Source organism: Schistocerca americana, chromosome 3 (assembly GCF_021461395.2).
Source record: "Schistocerca americana isolate TAMUIC-IGC-003095 chromosome 3, iqSchAmer2.1, whole genome shotgun sequence".
Taxonomy (NCBI): Eukaryota; Metazoa; Arthropoda; class Insecta; order Orthoptera; family Acrididae; genus Schistocerca; species Schistocerca americana.
Window position 1 is genome coordinate 631460465 of NC_060121.1, and position 21234 is coordinate 631481698.

Sequence of the window (21234 nt, forward strand, 5' to 3'; positions counted from 1 at the left end):
CATAGGCGGGTTACATCCAGATTTCTCCTTTGCGACATCTCTTTGTGGAAAGCATCACGTAGTTGACATAAACTATATTCCCCTGGTTTCAGAACCTACTGCTGTTGTACCTTTATTTCAGTTAGCATTATCAGCTATGATATTAATATTATCTATTTTATAAACTTTCCTAAAGACATGTCAGTTGTTACATTTATTAAGCCTGCAATACTTGGTAAAACAATGTTACCATGCAGTGTGATTTCAAACGCATAGCTGTGTGTTAACAATGCTTTGCTGTGTGCTGATTGCGGTTGTATTGACTGTGGAACAAAAACAGTGAATCTGGGCTTAAATACCTGTTGTCTTTCAAATGAATGTTGCCTTTATGGCACTACGTCTAACCAAATTGTGAAATCCATTTTATGTTATTCTGTTTTCGCATGTATACACATTAAAGTACAGGACAGTCAGTCTGAAACTGGCTTTCATTTGGTTGACATAAATTGTTTAGAAGATAATCAGCATTTGAATGACAGCTGCCTCAGTCACTGCTGAATTATCGATACAAATGAAAAGTTCTGTGAAGCAATATTAAAGTTTATTAATGATAAATTTTCAGAATTAATGCCAAACAGTATCAGGACTAGTTTGCTAAAATGTGAAATGATCAAATGCACATTTTTCTGTATCATTAATTTTGAGCTTTTTCTATCTTAACCATGAGGAGACTGACTACAATTGCATGCCCCAAATCCTGTAGCTTTACATTTTGCAAATGTGCCAGGTTAATTGCATTTTTGATTATTAATAACAGTGGAATAAAATCCATAGATTTCATCTCCTATATATTTTGTCAGATCTTTGATCAGAAAAATTGAGAAAAATGATACAATGATAGGTTCATTCTCTAGTTCATTCTCTAGTTCATAGTGTCCTGAATTCATAAGGTCATTAAGTAGATTGAAATATATTTTCTTTACTAGAATATTTTTATTGTACATGCTCAGTTTCCAACTGGTTCACCACATTTGTACACTATTCAGATTCTGAATGTATATCTACTGTACCTGTATAGAACACAATTCTGTAAAAGGCAAAAATTGTGTGTTTAGTTGACATGTTGTGGAAATCATGGCTGTTATTACCATCAAAGAAGTTACCTTCATACAGTAACAATAAACACATTTAAAAGTACATACATTATCCTAGCTGTCGCAGTCCATCCCTGAAAAAGGAACTATTAGTTCTGAAAGCTAGCATAGTGTTTATACTTCCACGTGTTTGTCGGCAGTACTGTATTTATTGTGTGTGTGTGTGTGTGTGTGGGTGGGGGGGGGGGGGGGGGGGGGAAGACAAGAAGTTTTCTCAAACTGCTTTTCCTTTTGATACAGGTTATCCTCATTTTCACTTCTAATTAGCTTCTCCATAATTTCTTCCTTTTTGAATCAAAAGGATGTTACAGTTCTATTACAGATATGAAATTTACTGGGATTATGTAGGGCAAAGAAGTTGATGAGAATAACAGGCAGTCATGGCTGACAAATAGTTGAATGTTAAACAGGAATAAGAGACTGCAACCACAAATACACATATCCACCAAAATTTAACTGGTACTGCAAAATTGGTGTGTGATTTCAGCTGTATATGTAAGAGTTGTCAGCATCCAGGTATATAAATGGCAGTACATCTAAACATGCCAAGTGCAAAAGTGCTAGGCTGGATTTGCCTGGCTCATTGCTTTTTCACAGGCAGTAGTCTATCTGCCAAAACATCTCAGAACATCTTACCGCTTTACTTAACCATTTAAGTTGGCATCATAAATATATCTGTCAGTGGCCTGCTTGTTTGTAATTGGTTGGACAGATATCAGTCCACAAATTCTGTGCCATGTTTCTAATGGGAAGGCCAATACTTTTCGAATTGGTTTTGGTGCTCGCTCACAGTGAGTACAGTAACTCTTTCTGAGCGAACTGTAACAAGTGAAACACTGGTCTAGATTTGGTTGACAGACTATACAGACACTGATAATGTCTGTACAGTGGGGAAAAACAAAAAGGAATTCCCCACATTCAGAGATAGTGGAAAACTGAAGAAGAGCAAACATGTAATTGTGTACAGAAACAAGCAGATGATGATAAAATGGAAGGATGGGAGACTAGTCAAAATGGTCACACTTTTCCATTATGATATGTTGCAAGAAGTAAATTCAAGGAGTGGCATTGTGCAAAAACCAAATTTTGTAGTGCATTACAAAAAGAGTAGTGTATGCATGGATAGGAGTAATTCCCAGTTGCAAAGTTAACAAATGGCCAAGAGTAGACTGAAAAAATATTGTCAGAATATAAGTGAATGTTGCATGCTTCGATGCGTATGTTCTATACAAAAAACATTGTGGCAAAAAATAGCAATTCGAATTTGTGATTAGTCTCAAAGAACAATTGGATGCTCATCTTGGACAGCAGAAGCAACTCATAGCCAGGCATTTTCCAGAATTTTTGGCAACCACAGTGAAGGAAGGCAAACGAGGTGTGGAATATGCATGATAAGATGTCTTTGAGAAGAAATGTTTTATTGGTGTGCAGAATATTTTAAAACAATTTGCATCCAGAAAAGACATGTTATTGAGGAAATAAAAGTTCATTCCCTTCTTTAATGTTTCTATTCAGTCTTAATTACTATAAGTATTGCTCCATAAACCAAAATCTACCAATGTTTCAATGGGTGAACAACTCTGACCACACTGGCCGTTGTTAGGGGAAATTATCTACTGAGGTATAGAAGTGCACATGGAAAATTTACACTTAAGGGGTTAAGTACACAGACTGAGAATACATATCTTTCCTACATTCCCACACACTGCAGAGGTGATCCTTTATTGTTGGACAACTTTCTAGACCGGAATAAGACATTCTCTGCTATGTCTTTCTATTCCTTTCTGTGTTAAGTCTTTTACCTGGCATACTTTTAAAGCAGAGTATGCTGGGAAGCTGCGGTGGTGCTTTGGAAAATGAGAGGAAGGTACTTACTATAGCTTAGAGTTTGTATGTGAGGCATACTCATGTGGCTAAATTTGTTCGTCACTTTCCATGAAGTGCAAGGAACAGGTTATGGTCCAATACAAAGCTTTAATCTGTTGGGACAGGTCATTTGCAGACTATTGCTTTTTGTAGTCATGTAATTGTTGTTGTTGTTCTTGTTGTGGTCTTCAGTCTAGGGACTGGTTTGATGCAGCTCTCCATGCTACCCTATCCTGTGCAAGCTTAATCTCAAAGTACCTGCTGCAACCTACATCCTTTTGAATCTGCGTAGTGTATTCATCTCTCGGTCTCCCTCTAAGATTTTTACCCACTACACTGCCCTCCAATACTAAATTGCTGATCCCTTGATGCCTCAGAACATGTTCTACCAACCGATCCCTTCTTCTAGTCAAGTTGTACCACAAATTCCTCTTCTCTCCAATTCTATTCAGTACCTCCTCATTATTTACGTGATCTGTCCATCTAATCTTCAGCGTTCTTCTGTAGCACCATATTTCGAAATCCGCTATACTCTTCTTGTTTAAACTATTGATCATGTACCGTGTAATGCTAGTTAAAATTCAGTAATTCTTTGGTTTGTGATCTTCCAGACCTGATCTGCTGTTACTTGATGAGCCTACTAATATGTTGGATATAAAAGCCATCATATGGTTAGAGAATTACTTACAGAACTGGCCCACCACGTTACTGGTTGTGTCTCACGATAGGCACTTTCTTGACACAGTGCCCACTGATATTCTTCACCTACATTCCCAACGTATAGAAGCTTACAGGTAAGTTCAAATTACTAATCATTATTTCAGTAATAAAGCATATGTTCCAGAAATGTTGATTAAAGGAGTGCATCCATGCCTCACACTTGCAGAAGTGTAATGTGCAACCAAAACTGCACAGTGAAAAGGATGGATAGTTGTTTCTTTTCTTCTAAATAAAGCCATTTGTTTCTTGCTTTTAGTGTAGTTTACCTCTCTTTCTGCAAGCTGTAAAATATTCTACTTGTGATGAGGAATGAGTTTAATGCAGAATGATATTTTTTCAAAAAATGTATTGACTGGAGCACATCATTGTTACATTCATACAGTATCAGCAATTACTTCCTGGAGCTCACCTTTTGATAAATATAATAACTGTTTGGTTATATTATTTTGTTTTTATTGTTAATTTCAGGGGGAACTACGAGAATTTTGAGAAGACTAAAACAGAAAAATTACGAAATCAGCAGCGGGAGTTTGAGGCTCAACAGCAACATCGAGCCCATGTTCAAGAATTCATTGACAGATTTCGCTATAATGCAAATAGGGCTTCAAGTGTTCAGAGCAAAATCAAGATGCTTGAAAAACTGTAAGTATCTCAGATGCATAGGATTAGATTGTGATGTATTGCCTGTTATTAAATAGGTCTGCATTGTATTTTACATAAAAGCACAATATTAATTTTAATAACCATACAATGTCTCAAAGATCACAAAAGTGCTGTCTTTTGCAGCTATATTCATCAAATATGATCATTTTCTCCCTCTCATGCACTTGCTGATTTCTGTTAGTACCCATTCCATCGTTTCCTGATCTTACTCTCTCCAGTTAGCTACCCTTGGGAATTAATCTTTCATTCCCACAGTATTATGAGTTTGTTGCCTGTTTGTTACACTGTAAAATGCAGTTTTTCTGTCTTTAGTTTATTTTTTTGTTCCTATTGCTCCCACTCTTTTTATCAACATTTTTTTCACGTATAGTTTAATTTTCCATTTTGGAATGTTATCACTTTGCGTAAAGGAACAGTAGGAAAGTGTTGCAGCACCTCTCATTTATTTTACTTTTTGCATCTCTCAAATTTGCAAATGAACTCACTAAACCTATTCTCCAAATATCTTTAGACTCTGATTGCATGTACCTGCAGGAACTGTTCATCCGCTGATCGTACCATCCTTTGACTTGTGATGGAACAAGACAGTTACACAGAATGTGAACAAAGCTATAAAAAAAAGTGCTCAAGAATTAAAATTAACCAGTTAGTACAAATTATTGATCACTGTTTTAGAGTTTTTTTAATGAAAGAACACATTATAAAATCTTCTTCACCTTGGCCTGTGTGTGAAGCAGACAGTGACATTTTAAAAAAATGTGTAATTCTGCATCAGTCATAAAGTATTATTTTATCCACTAAATGTTTTGATGGTCAACCAGCATTGTCAGATGGATGGCATCCTCTACATGCTTGTTGGTAGTGAAAAGCATTTGTGGTTTCTTGCAGCAGCATGTGAGGAAGCCAAGAGCTTATGTTGTGGTTTGAACTGTTGTTAGTTGAGTGAATTAATGATAGAACTTACACGTACGTGTGTGTGTGTGTGTGTGTGTGTGTGTGTGTGTGTGTGTGTGTGAAGATAGTAAAAATACTTACAGTGCAAACTGAGCAGTAGTTTTGCTGTATTGTGGTACTGAAGATTGATAATGCTTGCTGTTGTAATTCGGTCACAAAATGTCTTTGTTCTGTAGTAAATAAGTTACATTTTCTGCCAAAGAAATTTAAAGCCAAAAAGTTTACATAACATAATCATTGCGAACAGGAGATGAAGGATGTATGTACATTTCTTGTGTATGGAGAAAAAACTTTCTAAATTGGCAAGAATTGTGAAGGTGATTGTTAATATGCAGAAGACCAAAATTATAATAATAAACAAAAAAATGAAAACAGTTGGCATCATAATCAAAAGAAATAGGATTATTAAAGAAAAGGGTTATTTAGGCAAGTTAATTACTGAAGACAACAGCAAAAATGCATGCTGTCAGTGAAAGAAAATAATAATCAGTAAAGAAATTTATTATAGAAAATTAAAAAAACACAATTTATCAGTTGTTCACCTCGAGTTCACACAGCTGAATGGCTGTGAAAACTGAACACGGGTGAAGATGGACAGAATAGCGCAAGGGAGCCCAGCTTCAGGTTTTATTTAACTAATGATCAGAACATCCACTTACTGGCATATAATTAAAAAAAGAAGAGAGCAGTGCTGATAGGACTTTAATTCTGGGAGGTTCCGTATGAACTTAATTATGTATATTCATGATTATTTCATGTAGCTCAGTGGCCTCTTGTACATATTTGTTGGACGCCACTTTGGCAACTTACATGTCCTAACCTACCCCAGTTATGGAAGCAGTGCAAGGAGGACTAAAATTTAACATTTTTGGTGACTCTTCACAATATTGAGAGAAGGCTAGCTGAAAACAGACTGAAAAATCTGTGATCTGACACATTTTGATCCCAAGACCTTTTGATTCCCATCAAAGTGCTTTACCGCTAGATCACCAGGCCCAATATTTATGTAGATAATTCATTTATGGATTTTTATGAGTGAATTTGATATCTCTAACTGTTCCTCAGGACAAGGGGCCGTGACAGGCAGGCAGACAATAAATGGCAAAAAAATATGTATGTGATATACTTACAAATTAAGTATTTTTGAATTTTTCCTTTAGTTGTTCTGTGAAGCCTTGCTTCTTGCCAAATTTTATTATTATGTGTCAGTGGGAACTCCTCTATAGGTTTTGATGAGCGAGTTTGTGGGTAATGGAATGCGTTATACAGATTGCCGTATCTTTCGATTGGATGGACTTAAAAGCTTAAATTTTTCACAATGCTAAAGAACGATATACCTTAGTATGTGACTGAAATTTCGACTTGACACCTCTACCCATTCATAAGAGAAAGCGGTCTTAAGACACACACACACACACACACACACACACACACACGGTGATGCTGTAAGACTTCTGTTTGTACCAAGTGGTGTATGTACCCCTAAAATTACATCACTCTTTTATTACAACTCTTTGTCACTGATCATCTAACAGAAATAATTGTTCATCTATAGTAGGGAAAGCCTGGTAGAATGTAAATACTTCCTCATTCTTTAACAATCTCAACACCTTCCCTCCCATCCACTTGACCTGATCCCCTTCAGTCCAGTGTGCCTCTTCATGGATGTAGAGCTCCATATGTCTGATGGCTCCATCCACACCCCTGTCCGTATTAAACCCACTAACCACCAGTAGTACCTACATTTCATCAGCTATTATCCCTTCCACACACAAAAATCTCTCCCATAGAACTTGGCCACCTGTTCATGGAGTATCTACAGTGACGAAAACTCTATTGCCTGGTATTTCACATGAGGGTCTTCACAGAGGAGGACTACCCCAAAACCTAGTCCACAAGCAGATTTCCCATGCCGTATCATCACATATCCCCAATAATCTGACGTCCCTAAGAATCAGGTACAAAGGAGTGCCCACCCATCCCATCACTCTGGACTGGAATGACAACCATATCCTCTGCCAGGGTTGTGATTACCAGGTCATACCCTGAAATGAAGGATATCCTACCAGAGATTCTTCCCGCCACTCAGAAAGCGAGCAAGTTTTCTGTCTTGTGTGTGCCTATCATCAATTCAGTAGCTGTTTATCAGTAATGCTGTGTCACTTAAGATTGTAAAAAATGTATTGAGTGATTGCTACCGTGAAAACTGCTTGAAGGGCATATAGTGTCAGTGTTGGGGCAGAAAAGGTTTGAAGAAGAGAACTTTTGAGATTTGAGGTTGGATATATGTAGAAGAAGAAGAAGAAAGAACAGACCAAAAAAGGTTTAGTTGTAATGGACTATGGCAATATAGGTGTTCGGTAGTTAACTGGCTGTGATGAAGATTTGGGGCCCACATCAGCAAGAGGGAACACACACAGCTTCAGTAGTGAAGTAGTTTCAGAAATTATTTTACGTATTGATGTTAAGAAAAGGCTGCATCAGTTAGAATTAATTCTAATTGTTAGTTATTTTAAAGCCACCCTCTGTGAAAGGCACATTGATGACAATTACACATAGATTATGCAATTATTTTGAGGGTACTCCCATTGACAGGGTTGAAATAATTTTCAAATGGGGAGGGGACACATTTGAAATGCTTGGCACAAAGTAGTTTCCAGATGCATGACCCATGTTAAAAAATTACTGTGGATTCTGTTGTTTGTGAATTAGGATATTGCAGAGATGGGTTGAAATCTCAGTACATCTTTGGATGAGAGGTGCAGAAAGTTTGACAAAAATATCTTTCACCTCAGAGCAAGAACTCAATACCCCTGAAGCTATTATGTAGAAAATGTCACAGATATTAAAAGCCTAAATCAAGCAGTGGAAAATCCAGGATGGAACTTAACACCTATTATCAAAAGGAAAGTTGCTACTCTACATATAGCAGAGAAGCTGAGTCGCAGATAGGCACAAGAAGAAGACTGTCACAAATAAAGCTTTCGGCCAGTTAGGCTTTCGTCAACAAAAGACACACAAACACACATGACTGCAGTTCAGGCGACTGAAACCACATTGCGAGCAGTAGCACCATTGAATGATGGGAGTGGACTGGGTGGGGGTAAGGAGGAGGCCGGGGCAGAGAGGGAGAGGTATAGTGTGGTAGCGGTGGCGGACAGTGAAGTGTAGGCCACAGAGCAGCATTCCCCTTGTAACTCAGTACCACCCACGACTGGGGCAACTGAATTACACTCTCCACTAGGGTTTCGACTACCTCTCGTCGTGCCCTGAAATGAGAAATGTCCTACCCACCCTGCCCATAGTGGTATTACACCGTCCACCGAACCTACACAATACGCTCGTCCATCCTTACACAACCCCTGCTCCCAATCCCTTACCTCATGGCTCATACCCCTGTAGTAGACATAGATGCAAGATCTGTCCCATACATCCTCCCACCGCCGCCTACTTAGTCCGTCACAAACATCACCTGTCCCATCAAAGGCAGGGCTACCTGTGAAACCAGTCATGTGATCTACAAGCTAAGCTGCAACCACTGTGCTGCATTCTATGTAGGCATGACAACCAACAAGCTGTCTGTCCACATGAATGGCCACTGACAAACTGTGGCCAAGAAACAAGTGGACTACCCTGTTGCTGAACATGCTGCCAAACGTGACATCCTTCATTTCAATGACATGCTTCACAGTACGTGCTGTATGGATCCTTCCCACCAACACCAGCTTTTCTGAATTGTGTAGGTGGGAACTTTCCCTGCTATACATCCTATGTTCTCGTAACTCTCCTTGCCTCAACCTTCGTTAGGCACTGTCCTCACTCCCTAACCTCTTCCCTGTTCCCATTCCAGCAATACACAGTTGCAATTCCGCCATCACACCTGGTCTTTATACTTCTCTCCTTCTCCATCAATCACCCCCGACCCTGCCCCTCCACCTCTCTCCTGCCCTCCATCAACCTGCAGCACTTCAGTGTCCACCACCCCTACCATACTATCCCTCCCCCTCCCTGCTCCAGCCTCCTCCTTACCCCCACCCAGCCGCCACTGGTGTTGCTGCAAACAGTGTGGTTTCAGTTGCTTGAGACTGCAGTCGTGTGTGTGAGTTGCATTTGCAAGCGCGCTTTCGTGTGTTTGTGTTTTGTTTGTTGTTGACGAAGGCCTTACTGGCTGAAAGCTTTATTTGTGACAGTCTCTTTGTTGTGCCTGTCTGTTACCTAGCATCTCTGCTATATGGTGAGTAGCAACTTTCCTTTTCATAATAATATTAAAATCCTAGTATTGTGATAATTTGCAGAACTACCTTGACAACGGTGTGTTTCTTAACTTGGAGATAGATGTAAATATTTCACATATTAAGCAGCCTTCTTTTGTCACACAGTTGAAACACGTTGTGTTAACTGCAGATTGATTCCTTTTCTTAATTATGTTTGTCTTAGGATATGTTTTAATGTTTTTCCAAACATTTCAAAATTGTTAATGTGGCACAACAGAAATTAATATTTTGACTATGCTTTTCAGGCCAGAACTCAAACCCATAGAGAAAGAAATTGAAGTTGTTCTGAAATTTCCTGATGCTGAACCACTGTCACCACCAATTCTACAGATTAATGAAGTATCTTTTGGATACACGTCTGAGATGCCAATTTTCACTGATGTCAACCTTGGTGCTACATTAGACTCCAGAATTTGCATAGTATGTCCTATTTTAATTAAATAACTATCAACTGTACAGTTCTGTTTTGGTGTAGAAAATAATATTTTAAAATTAATGTTTGGGTTTTGGGAATCAAAAATCTGCACAGTATTATTATTTAATTCATCCTCCTTTTTCATTGTTACTGCAGTAATTTGTGTATAATTTCGTTATTCATAAACATGATAGCGGGAATGCTCAGATGTTAAGACATCCATGTTGTTGTAGATATGTAGCACCCAGCCACAATGTTTTTTAATTATTTCAGTTCATTGTCATATGTGCCAAACTGAAAAGTTGCTCCATTACTTTTTAACAGATCATAAAAAGAATAGTATTACTTATAATTATAGTACAGTACAAACATGCATACTTATACTTAAAGTTACATGATTATTTGAAGATGTTAGCATTATGTTTAGGTTGGTGACAATGGAGCCGGTAAAACGACTCTACTTAAAATCATAATGGGCATGCTGACACCCACAAAGGGAATGCGGCACGTTCATCGGAATTTGAAATTTGGCTATTTTAGCCAACATCATGTGGATCAGTTGGAAATGAATGTCTCATCAGTGGAATTACTCCAGTCTTCTTATCCAGGTGCTTGATATATTTTCTTAAATTCGTGTCTTACAGTTATGGAATGGTTCATTATATTTAGTATTATGGGTGGGGAGAAGTATTGTTACAGACACTGAATGTGTTCTATGTTGTTGGTTCTATCACTGACTATTGTAGCATTTGCTGCAGCCATGCTTGTGTGTATGCCTGCAGATGAAGGAAAATCTGTAATTTTAGATATGGAATTTTTGCATTATTTTATTGCAAAATTTTTGTTCTTCTTAGGTAAACCCATAGAGGAGTACAGGCGGCAGTTGGGAAGTTTTGGTATTACTGGAGACATGGCCCTCCAGACAGTTGGAAGTCTCTCAGGAGGACAAAAGTCAAGAGTAGCGTTTTCCAGGATGTGTATGGGAAATCCAAACTTCTTGGTGCTTGATGAACCAACAAATCACCTAGACATAGAGACCATTGAAGCCCTAGGAAAAGCAGTAAATAAATTCACTGTGAGTAATTTTTATTACTGATCTTCCATTGGAAATTTTTTATGTAATAAATATAAAGATTACTGCTGCACTCAATTTTTGATTAGTTGTTTATATCCTGTATTGGACCACGTTGTTTCCATGTTTGTATTACAGGCTGAAAATAGTGAGATTCCTTTAGCCCCCTCACTGGGGGGTCCGGGGGTTAGAATAGACCTGAGGTATTCCTGCCTGTCATAAGAGTCAACTAAAATTAGTCTCAAACATTTCGGCCTTTATGTGATGGTCCCCTGTAGGGTTTGACCTCCATTTTTTTTCAAAATTTTCGGGAAGAGCGAGCCAATTGGGGAAGGGCACCTTACATGGTGCATTGTGTCCATCATGCCCATCCTTCATCGACGTGGATCTGCACTTCTGCTCATTCTGCAACTGTTGGGCGAGGTTACCCTCCTGGGTGCGTATCTTTCCATCAACTGTGCAGTATTGTTTTCTATGCTGCTGCTGCTGCTGCTGCTGCTGCTGCTGCTGCTGCTGCTGATGATGATGATGATGATGATGATGGACTACCTTGCTTGGTTGCACCTGATATCCAGTATGGTAGCTAGTCTGTTGTGGTGGGGCGGCCCTGTACCCTGTTGGCTGTAACCCCCTGACCACACAGGAATCGGTCTGCTGATGCCTGCGCCATTAGCTCCCCACGTATGCAGAGGAGTAGATGCCCATCACCCTGGGGCATCGGGACTCCCAGCAATGGCCATCCTGCCAGGTGGCCTTTGCGGCTGGGTGACGCCTGTGGGGAGAACCCCTGGTTGGAGTGGGTGGCATCAGAATGGATTACACGCGATGAAACTTAGTACATCATCTCTTGCTGGTGGTCAAACACCAGCAGCCTCTAAGCATTCACAGGCTCAATTCAGTGTACAGAAGTACCACCCCAAATCGTTTCCATCCCTGGCCACACCAAAGTAAGAACAGGGATACTACACCATCTGGAGTAAGATATAAGTTGCAGGCAGTTATTTCCTGTGTCGTCCTTATTCTGACAGTCACAGCTTCAAGACAGGTTTGAAGAGGCATAGTTTCACTACAGACTGAGCTTAGGACATAAGCACAAACTCCAACAAACTCTCAATTATAGTCACTACGGTTCCTGTGTAATATCCCTTAGCTGCGGAGGGCAGGGGTCCGCATTGCCGAGAACCAGGTTTCCTCGAGGACAATGCAGAAAGCAGGTGTAAAGCTTAACAGTTGCTGTAGCTCAGGCAGGAATTGGAAGAAACCACTGCAATTCCACTGGAGGATGACGTCATGAGACTGGGAAGGCATGGAACATTCAGTGAGGCAATTTACGCATCAAGGTCACCTGCTGCCACCAACTTATTGCCTGAACAGTCTCTATCCATTGTCTGAGGGTCCGGCGAGATCAAGGTCCTCGGCGGAACCCAGAATCTCCACCTCATCCGCAGACGCAGAGCTTGTAGAAAGTGGTGGTGTGGATGCCACTGCAATTCCCTTGGTCTTGGGGATATTCTTTTTGGATCTCTCTCACTGCTCCTTGGGTTTCCCTGGCAGAGAGGACTTCACTGGCTCAGTCTCTGGGACTGAGGATGAGCGTGGTGTCCTACGACCAGATGCTTTTGGGCTCTTCAGCAACTGGCAGGTGTCATCTTTCCCACTAGCAGAAACCTGGGAAGCAAGTGACCCAAGGGACCCCTTCCTAGCAAGAGGAAACAAAGAAGACTTACACTTCTTCGGTGCAGAAATGGGGACTGATATCCCCAATGCTTGGGAGGGAGGGAGGGGTGGGGGAGGGGGCAGGTGTTGCTCCTGAAGTAGGTGGTGAGGAGCAACAGGGAGGGAAGTGCCGCCCCCCCCCCCTCCTTTCCTATACGCGAGTGTATACCCGTCCTTTTTTCCCCCTAAGGTAAGTCTTTCCGCTCCCGGGATTGGTATGACGCCTTACCCTCTCCCGTAAAACCCACATCCTTACGTCTTTTCCCTCTCCTTCCCTCTTTCCTGATGAAGCAACCGTTGGTTGCGAAAGCTAGAATTTTGCGTGTATGTTTGTGTTTGTTTGTGTGTGTATCGACCTGCCAGTGCTTTCGTTTGGTAAGTCACATCATCTTTGTTTTTAGATATATTTTTCCCACGTGGAATGTTTCCCTTTATTATATTCATATTGTTAAATAATTTAGTTAGATGTGAATGTGTTGAGGTGAACTTCTTTAGCCAGAAATTTGCTATTTTATCTTTTCCAGGGGCTTTCCAATTGTGAGTAGAATTAATTGCTTGGGTGACTTCATGTTGTAAAATTATCACTTCAGGCATTTGTGGTATCATCTTGTATGTGTCTGTTTCTGCTTGTATCCAACTTGCATGCCTGTTATGTTGTACCGGGTTTGACCATATGTTGCTGCAGAAGTGTTCCATGTCTGTTATGTTTGGTGGATTGTCTATTTTAATGTGTATGTTATCTATTGTCTGGTAAAATTTCTTTTGGTTTGTGTTGAATGTTTGGTTTTGTTTCCTTCTATTTTCACTTTTTTTGTATCTTCTAAGTCGTTTGGCCAATGCTTGTAATTTTTGCTTCTTTTCGTTTAATTGCTCTATCGCTTCTTGTTGTGAGTTTTTTCTGACATTTCGTTTCTTATAAATTGTGTTAGCTATCGGATGTCTTTTCTCAGTTTTTCTATTCTGATCTGTAGCCTGTGTTGCCATGCTGGTTTTGTGGGTTTCTTCTGTGTGTGGGTTGGTTCTGATCTCTGCCTAGTGTGTATATTTAGTGTAGTGAGTGCACCTAGATAAACCAGTAGTTGTGTTTTCATTTATTTTGTTGTGTATGATTGTGTTGATAGTTTTTATTGTTGTTTCGACTTGTGGGTTATTTGGCGGTCTAAGCAAGAATGGTCTAATGTCTGTATTTGTGTCTTTGTATTCTATATATGTCAGCTGAAATTTTTCTTCTATATCTAACATGTGTGTCACTTCGTGTTCTATTTGTGCTTGTTCTGGTGGCTGTCTTAAGATTTCGTTTTCCTCTGATTGTTTAATTGATGCGTGTTGTTCTTTGTTTGCTCTGGGATGTTTGAGTCCATTACTGTATTTTCTTCTTCTTCTGATTGCACATTATTTTGTTTCAGTATTTGTTGTACTTGTTCTTTGATGTTTTCTAATTCTGACTGGGGTATCCTGTTATTTTTTATTATTACATGGATCTGATCAGCTAGTCGTTGTTCTGTTAAAATTTTAATTCTGGGTATCTGGTAATAAATGTTGTGTATACTTGTGATCTGTATCCAGTTGTGTTGGTTCCTAGGTTTGTTGCTTGGTAATAACAGAACATGAGGTGTCGGTTAACTTCATCTGACCATCTCATCCTCCGTCTTTGTTTTCCTTCTAGGGTGGTTGCAGGAAGCATATCCTGCAAAACACTTCTATTTGGATTTAAATCATTTTCCAGTTGGCTAGCAGTGTCGTTACCATTGTGGGCGGGCATAGGGTCCAAACGTCGTCCCCGACCATGACTGCACTTGTCAGAGGCTTCTTTAGTTCTGTCCTGAACCAACTAATCACACTAAAATGGGGGTTGGCCCTATTAGTGGTTTGTTCTTTTCGTCGCCTTTTACGACTGGCAGAACATACCAGAGGCCTATTCTTTTCCTGGGCCTCCACGGGATTTATTATTATTATTTGCCGAAATATGGATTTGACTCGTCTGCGGTAGTTAGAGGTCATTGGCCCGGGATGCATACAGACATCCATAGCATTGTAGGAAAACCCATTTGGCATGCGTATGTGCATCCATAACACTTGGGGTATGGCAGAGCAGGATATGCATACACACACGTAGCAGCGAAAAGGTTAATAATTAACTCTTGCTTCAGGCACCGGATGTTGCTTGTCATTGTGTATCTGTGCAATAAATCTTCAGTTGGTAAGTAATGTTATGGTAGTCATTAAACACCAGTTCTTAAGCTGGAGAAATATTCATGAATCATAATGTAATTAATCATTCCATTGCCATCATAATCTGCATCCACTTAAAGGGTCTTTGCAGATTCTAAACTAAAAGTTTGTTCATTTAATGAGAATAGCATTTTTTTCTCGTGTTTTCTCATGTTTTGCTTTTTACTTCATTCCTAATCCTCATTCAGAAGAAATTAAGAGAGATTTATAGTGGTTCACTTGTTAAACATGTATAACAATAATCCATGTTCTGGAAGTATTATATGAACTTGTGCCCAATCAAGTTCTGTGGGGATTGTGGTTCAGCACAGTCAGTCTGAAACAAGGAGTAGCCAGGCCTGGAACCCTTCAATAAGACGTTTCACTAAGGATGTGATTTCCTAAAGCTGTACCACAAAACAAGATTAATACTGTCAAAAATCTTCTGTCCACACACACACACACACACACACACACACACACACACACACTACATAATGTTCTTATCCACAGTTTTTTACCCATGTATTACAACTTTGTAAAATCCATCCTTTGCACCCTGTGAGGGATACACACAATTTTTTAAGCACACCAATAGCACTACACTTGATTTACAAATATCAGTAGTGACTATAATGCACATAAAGTTGGAATGCAAAGTTTTTAAACATTCCACGTTTCCCTCCTTTAATTCCTGCCAATCAGTGACATTGTATCTCGCCAGACATCATGCCATAACTATTGCTAGACAGTGATAACTAGTGTGCTCTAGGCACTAACATGACCATCTGTCAGTGATGATAGTCTGAACCATTGGTACTCACATCTGATATGAATAATGAATATGTATTTGAATGTATAATCGTGCATATTTGTCTGTTACACCAAAGAAACCAAATCCTGCAGCCAGCATTGCCCATTGAATGGTTGATAACTACACATGTTAAAAAAAAGTTTTGTATCATGCCAGTTCCCAAACCTTCTAAAGATAGATGTTGAATGTGGATATTGTACCACATATATAGTCCTTTTGACTGTTCAGAGATGTCACTAAACATGCCAAAAGATGTAAACAACTATGCAAGAGCAGCACCTATTAGACTGAGGGGGTGCCGGCCGAAGTGGCCGAGCGGTTCTAGGCGCTTCCGTCTGAAACCGCGCGACCGCTACGGTCGCAGGTTCGAATCCTGCCTCGGGCATGGATGTATGTGATGTCCTTAGGTTAGTTAGGTTTAAGTAGTTCTAAGTTCTAGGGGACTGATGACCTAAGATGTTAAGTCCCATAGTGCTCAGAGCCATTTTTTTAGACTGAGGGGATCCGACAGCCGATCAGTTCCAGTCATTCCACCAGGAAGGAGGTACATGGCTCTTGTTGTTTGTAGTTCAACCATGCCTAGACGGTCAATACCACAGTTTGATCATGTCCACTGCCAGGAAGGGCTCTCAACAAAGGAAGTGTCCAGGAGCCTCGGAGTAAACCAAAGTGATGTTGTTCGGACATGGAGGAAGTACAGAGAGACAGAAATTGTCGATGACAAGCCTCGTTCAGGCTGCCAAGGGCTACTGTAGCAGTGGATTACCACTACCTATGGATTATGGCTCGGAGGAAGCCTGACAGCAACACCTACATGTTTAATAATGCTTTTTGGTGCAGCTACAGGACGTCATGTTAAGGCTCAAACTGTGAGCAATTGGCTGCATGATGAGCAACTTCACTCCCGACGTCCATGGCAAGGTCCATCTCTGCAACCACGACACCATGCAGTGCAGTAAAGATGGGTCCAACAACATGCCGAATGGACTTCTCAGGATTGGCATCACGCTCTCTTCGATGAGTGTCACATATGCCTTCAACCAGACAATCGGACACTTGTTTGAAGGCAATGCGGTCAGGCTGAAGGCCTTAGACACACTGTCCAGAGTGTGCAGCCAGGTGGAGGTTCCCTTCTGTTTTGGGGTGGCATCATGTGGGGCCGACGTACGTCACAGGTGATCATGGAAGGTGCCGCAATGGCTGTATCATGTGTGAATGCCATCCTCCGACCGATAGTGCAACCATATCGGCAGCATATTTGCGAGGCATTTGTCTTCATGGATGACAATTCGCATCCTCATCATGCACATCTTGTGAACGACTTCCTTCAGGATAATGACATTGCTCCACTAGAGTGGCCAGCATGTTCTCCAGATATGAACCCTGCCGAACATGCCCCGGGATAGATTGAAAAGGGCTGTTTTTGGATGACGTTACCCACCAACTACTCTGAGGAATCTACACTGGATCGCCTTTTGGATTGGGGCAGTCTGGAGAAACAGTGCGTTGTGGATAGTATGCCACGACGAATACAGGCATCGATCAATGCAAGAGGACGTGCTACTGGTTATTAGAGGTACCGGTGTGCACAGCAATCTGGACCACCAACTCTGAAGGTCTCACTGTATGGTGGTACAACATTCAAGTATTGAGCAATAAAAGGGTGGAAATTATGTTTATGTTGATCTCTATTCCAATTTTCTGTGTGGTTCCGGAACTTTTGGTATAGAGGTGATGCAAAACTTTGTTGATGTGTGTATAAAAACATATTTATGAAAGTTTTAACCCCACCCAACTGTAAAGTTCTTGATGTGTACTAACTATATGAAAAAGTTCGAGTCAGATGCTGCTGCTACTTTTTCATAACTTTAACCTTACCGCATTTCAGGAATATGATTTTTCAGGTTCCAGTTGTCAGATGTTTATCATTTATTTCATGCTGCAGCTGATAGTAATATTACTACTAATCAAATTGATATTTTTTTCTAGGGTGGGGTTATTCTTGTGTCTCATGATGAACGCCTTATTCGAATGGTTTGTAAAGAACTTTGGGTATGTGGAGGTGGGAAAGTGAAAAGTATTGAAGGTGGATTTGACGAATACAGGAAGATTGTTGAACGAGAGCTAGAGGCACAACTGAAATGAAATTCCACAGTGCTGCACAAGAACCTATTGTTGGTTGTAAATGAAACAGAGGTTGTATTTATTTATGAACTGTTAAACTACCATATTTATAAAATATCAAATAAAGTTTTAATACATTTGTTTTGAAACTTTAGTTGGCTTATGTATTTTCTTATTTCACCCTAAAAATACCTTTATAAGGGCAATGGAAGAAAGATATGCTGATCCTGTCTGTTCCTCGTAGTTACATTTGTGCAGTCTTTCACATTTTTATGAATAATGTATCTTCGTATTCTCGACACCATGAAAGTTACTTCTTTTTCTTTTTTAATTAACTTTGATTTTGAAATATAAATACGAGCTCTAACAATTTAGGAAAAGACAGATTGCTACTTATCATAAAGAAGACATGTCTAGTTGTTGACAGGCACAATTAAGACAACTACATAAAGCTTTTGGCCACAGCCTTCATCAGTAAAAGAGAGACATACCATTCACACACACAAGCAAGCACACCTCACTCACACACAACTGCCAGCTACACCATCTCAGGCCGGAATGTTGGAGTTGGCGGTCCTGTGTGCATGAGGTGTGCTTGCTTGTGAGTGTGAATGGTATGTGTTTCTTTTACTGAGGAAGGCTGTGGCTGAAAGCTGCATGTCAGAGTCTTTTAATTGTGCCTGTCTGCACCTTAACATGTCTTTATGGTAAGTAGCAATCTGGCTTTTCCTCCATTGTTGATATTCCTACCTGGAGTTTCCATTGATTGAAATATGAGCTTTACATTGACAACAGTTTTCCTTTTGCTCATAAGAGGCCACTTCATTCTTTAGAAACATGGTAAATTAGTTGCAGATAATTATTTCATTTGCTGATGCACTCCACAAACACGTAATAGAAATGTGTGTTGGTTTTTGTAGGAATGGTGCTATGGAGAGTATATAAGATAAACTGATCAAAAGGATGTGTCAAATGTCCATCGATCTGAAACAAAATGGCAATAGATTTGGTTTAAGCAATAAATCTTCCTAACTTAGAAGAGTATTGTTAAAATTCTCTGATAAGATTCAAACAGTGAAACTCGTGACATATAGATCAGATTCTCTGTGAATGCTTACAGGAAAAGCAAAAAAGAGCTAATAAGCAAGGAAAGAGTTTTCCTTTTGGGGCCAAATGATGACTTTGTTGATTTAATGATGCTTATAACTTAAATAGAGAATAAAGATATCAATTGGAGAAAAAATAGCCCCTGTTAATCATATCTCAAAAGTATAAAAAACATAATGATGTGCCAGAAAAAGCTTCGTCAACATAGTGATTTACACAAGCTCTTAGGTTCTGAGAGTACTTTGTTCACATCGAAGGGTAACATTTTTCTCCCATTTCGGATTTCTGAGTGTAGACTGGTTAATTGGCATTTATTCCTTTTCAGTACTGGTTTACCTAAAAGGCTTTTTCTAATTTCTTTTTAATCCCTATAGACACATTTTCTTAGATCTCACTAAGTGAAACCAAGTTATAACTCTTAAATTTTCTTAGATGTTTAGTACTGTTACTGTCTTGTGGAATTAACTGTCAGCAGCCAGTCACATTAAAATTGTGAAACATAGTAATGTTTGTGGGAGAAAAGACTTTTGCTATCCATCACTCAGCCTAAGCCTAGTCCAGGAGAATGTGTGTGTGTGTGTGTGTGTGTGTGTGTGTGTGTGTGTGTGTGTGTGTCAGTCATTGTTAAATCTAAGTAACAATGTGACAAAGCAAGCTGGGATATTTTTACTCCCCCTCTTGTTTTGCCATCTGCCTCCTTAAAATTCATTTTTTTCATTTGACTAATTGCCATTTAACACGAATTTGATTGATGAAAGGAGGAAATATAAAAATGCAGTAAATGAAGCAGGCAAAAAGGAATACAAACGTCTCAAAAATGAGATCGACAGGAAGTGCAAAATGACTATGCAGGGATGGCTAGAGGACAAATGTAAGGCGTAAGATAGATACTGCCTACAGGAAAATTAGGGAGACTTTTGGAGAAAAGAGAACCACTTGTATGAATATAAAGAGGGCAATGTTATAGAAAGGGAAGAGGATGTAGATGAAGATGAAATGGGAGATACGATACTGCGTGAAGAGTTTGATAGAGCACTGAAAGACCTGAGTTGAAACAAGGCCCCGGGAGTAGACAACATTTCATTAGAACTACTGACAGCCTTGGGAGAGCCAGTCCTGACAAAACTCTGCCATCTGGTGAGCAAAATGTATGAGACAGGTGAAATACCCTCAGACTTCAAGAACAATATAATAATTCCAATCCCAAAGAAAGCAGGCGTTGACAGATGTGAAAATTACCAAACTATCAGTTTAATAAGTCACGGCTGCAAAATACTAACGCGAATTCTTTACAGACGAATGGAAAAACTGGTAGAAGTTGACCTCGGGGAAGATCAGTTTGAATTCTGTAGAAATATGGGAACACGTGAGGCAATACTGGCCCTACGACTTATCTTAGAAGCTAGATTAAGGAAAGGCAAACCTACATTTCTAGCATTTGTTGGAAAAAGCTTTTGACAGTGTTGACTGGAATACTCTCTTTCAAATTCTGAAGGTGGCAGGGGTAAAATATCGGGAGTGAAATGCTATTTACAATTTGTACAGAAACCAGATGACAGTTATAAAGAGTCGAGTGGCATGAAAAGGAAGCAGTGGTCAGAAAGGGAGTAAGACAGGGTTGTAGCCTCTCCCCAATGTTATTCAATCTGTATATTGAGCAAGCAGCAAAGGAAACAAAAGAAAAATTTGGAGTAGGTATTAAAATCCATGGAGAAAAATAAAAACTTTAGCTTCGCCGATGACATTGTGATTCTAATGGAATGTAGTCGAATTAAGTCGGGTGATGCTGAGGGAATTAGTTTAGGAAATGAGACACTTAAAGTAGTAAAGGAGTTTCGCTATTTGGGGAGCAAAATAACTGATGATGATCGAAGTAGAGAGGATATAAAATGTAGACTGACAATGGCAAGGAAAGCGTTTCTGAAGAAGAAAAATTTGTTAACATCGAGTGTAGATTTAAGTGTCAGGAAGTCGTTTCTGAAAGTATTCGTATGGAGTGTAGCCATGTATGGAAGTGAAACATGGACGATAAATAGTTTGGACAGGAAGAGAATAGAAGCTTTCGAAATGGGGTGCTACAGAACAATGCTGAAGATTAGATGGGTAAATCACATAACTAATAAGAGGTATTGAATAGAATTGGGGAGAAGAGGAGTTTGTGGGTT

The 21234-nt window shown here is 39.7% G+C and overlaps 1 protein-coding gene across 1 annotated transcript in view; it reads left to right on the forward strand.

Moving 5' to 3' along the window:
* LOC124605545 (ATP-binding cassette sub-family F member 3) overlaps positions 1 to 18116 on the forward strand; it is an 89804-nt gene extending 71688 nt beyond the window's left edge. Inside the window, exons 8-13 of the mRNA XM_047137303.1 lie at positions 3611 to 3793; positions 4188 to 4361; positions 9856 to 10030; positions 10453 to 10633; positions 10880 to 11100; positions 17828 to 18116. Of these exons, the coding sequence (XP_046993259.1) occupies positions 3611 to 3793; positions 4188 to 4361; positions 9856 to 10030; positions 10453 to 10633; positions 10880 to 11100; positions 17828 to 17983 (1090 nt within the window). The 3' untranslated portion in view covers positions 17984 to 18116. The remainder of the gene's footprint in view (positions 1 to 3610; positions 3794 to 4187; positions 4362 to 9855; positions 10031 to 10452; positions 10634 to 10879; positions 11101 to 17827) is intronic.
* The last annotated feature ends 3118 nt before the right edge of the window (positions 18117 to 21234 follow it).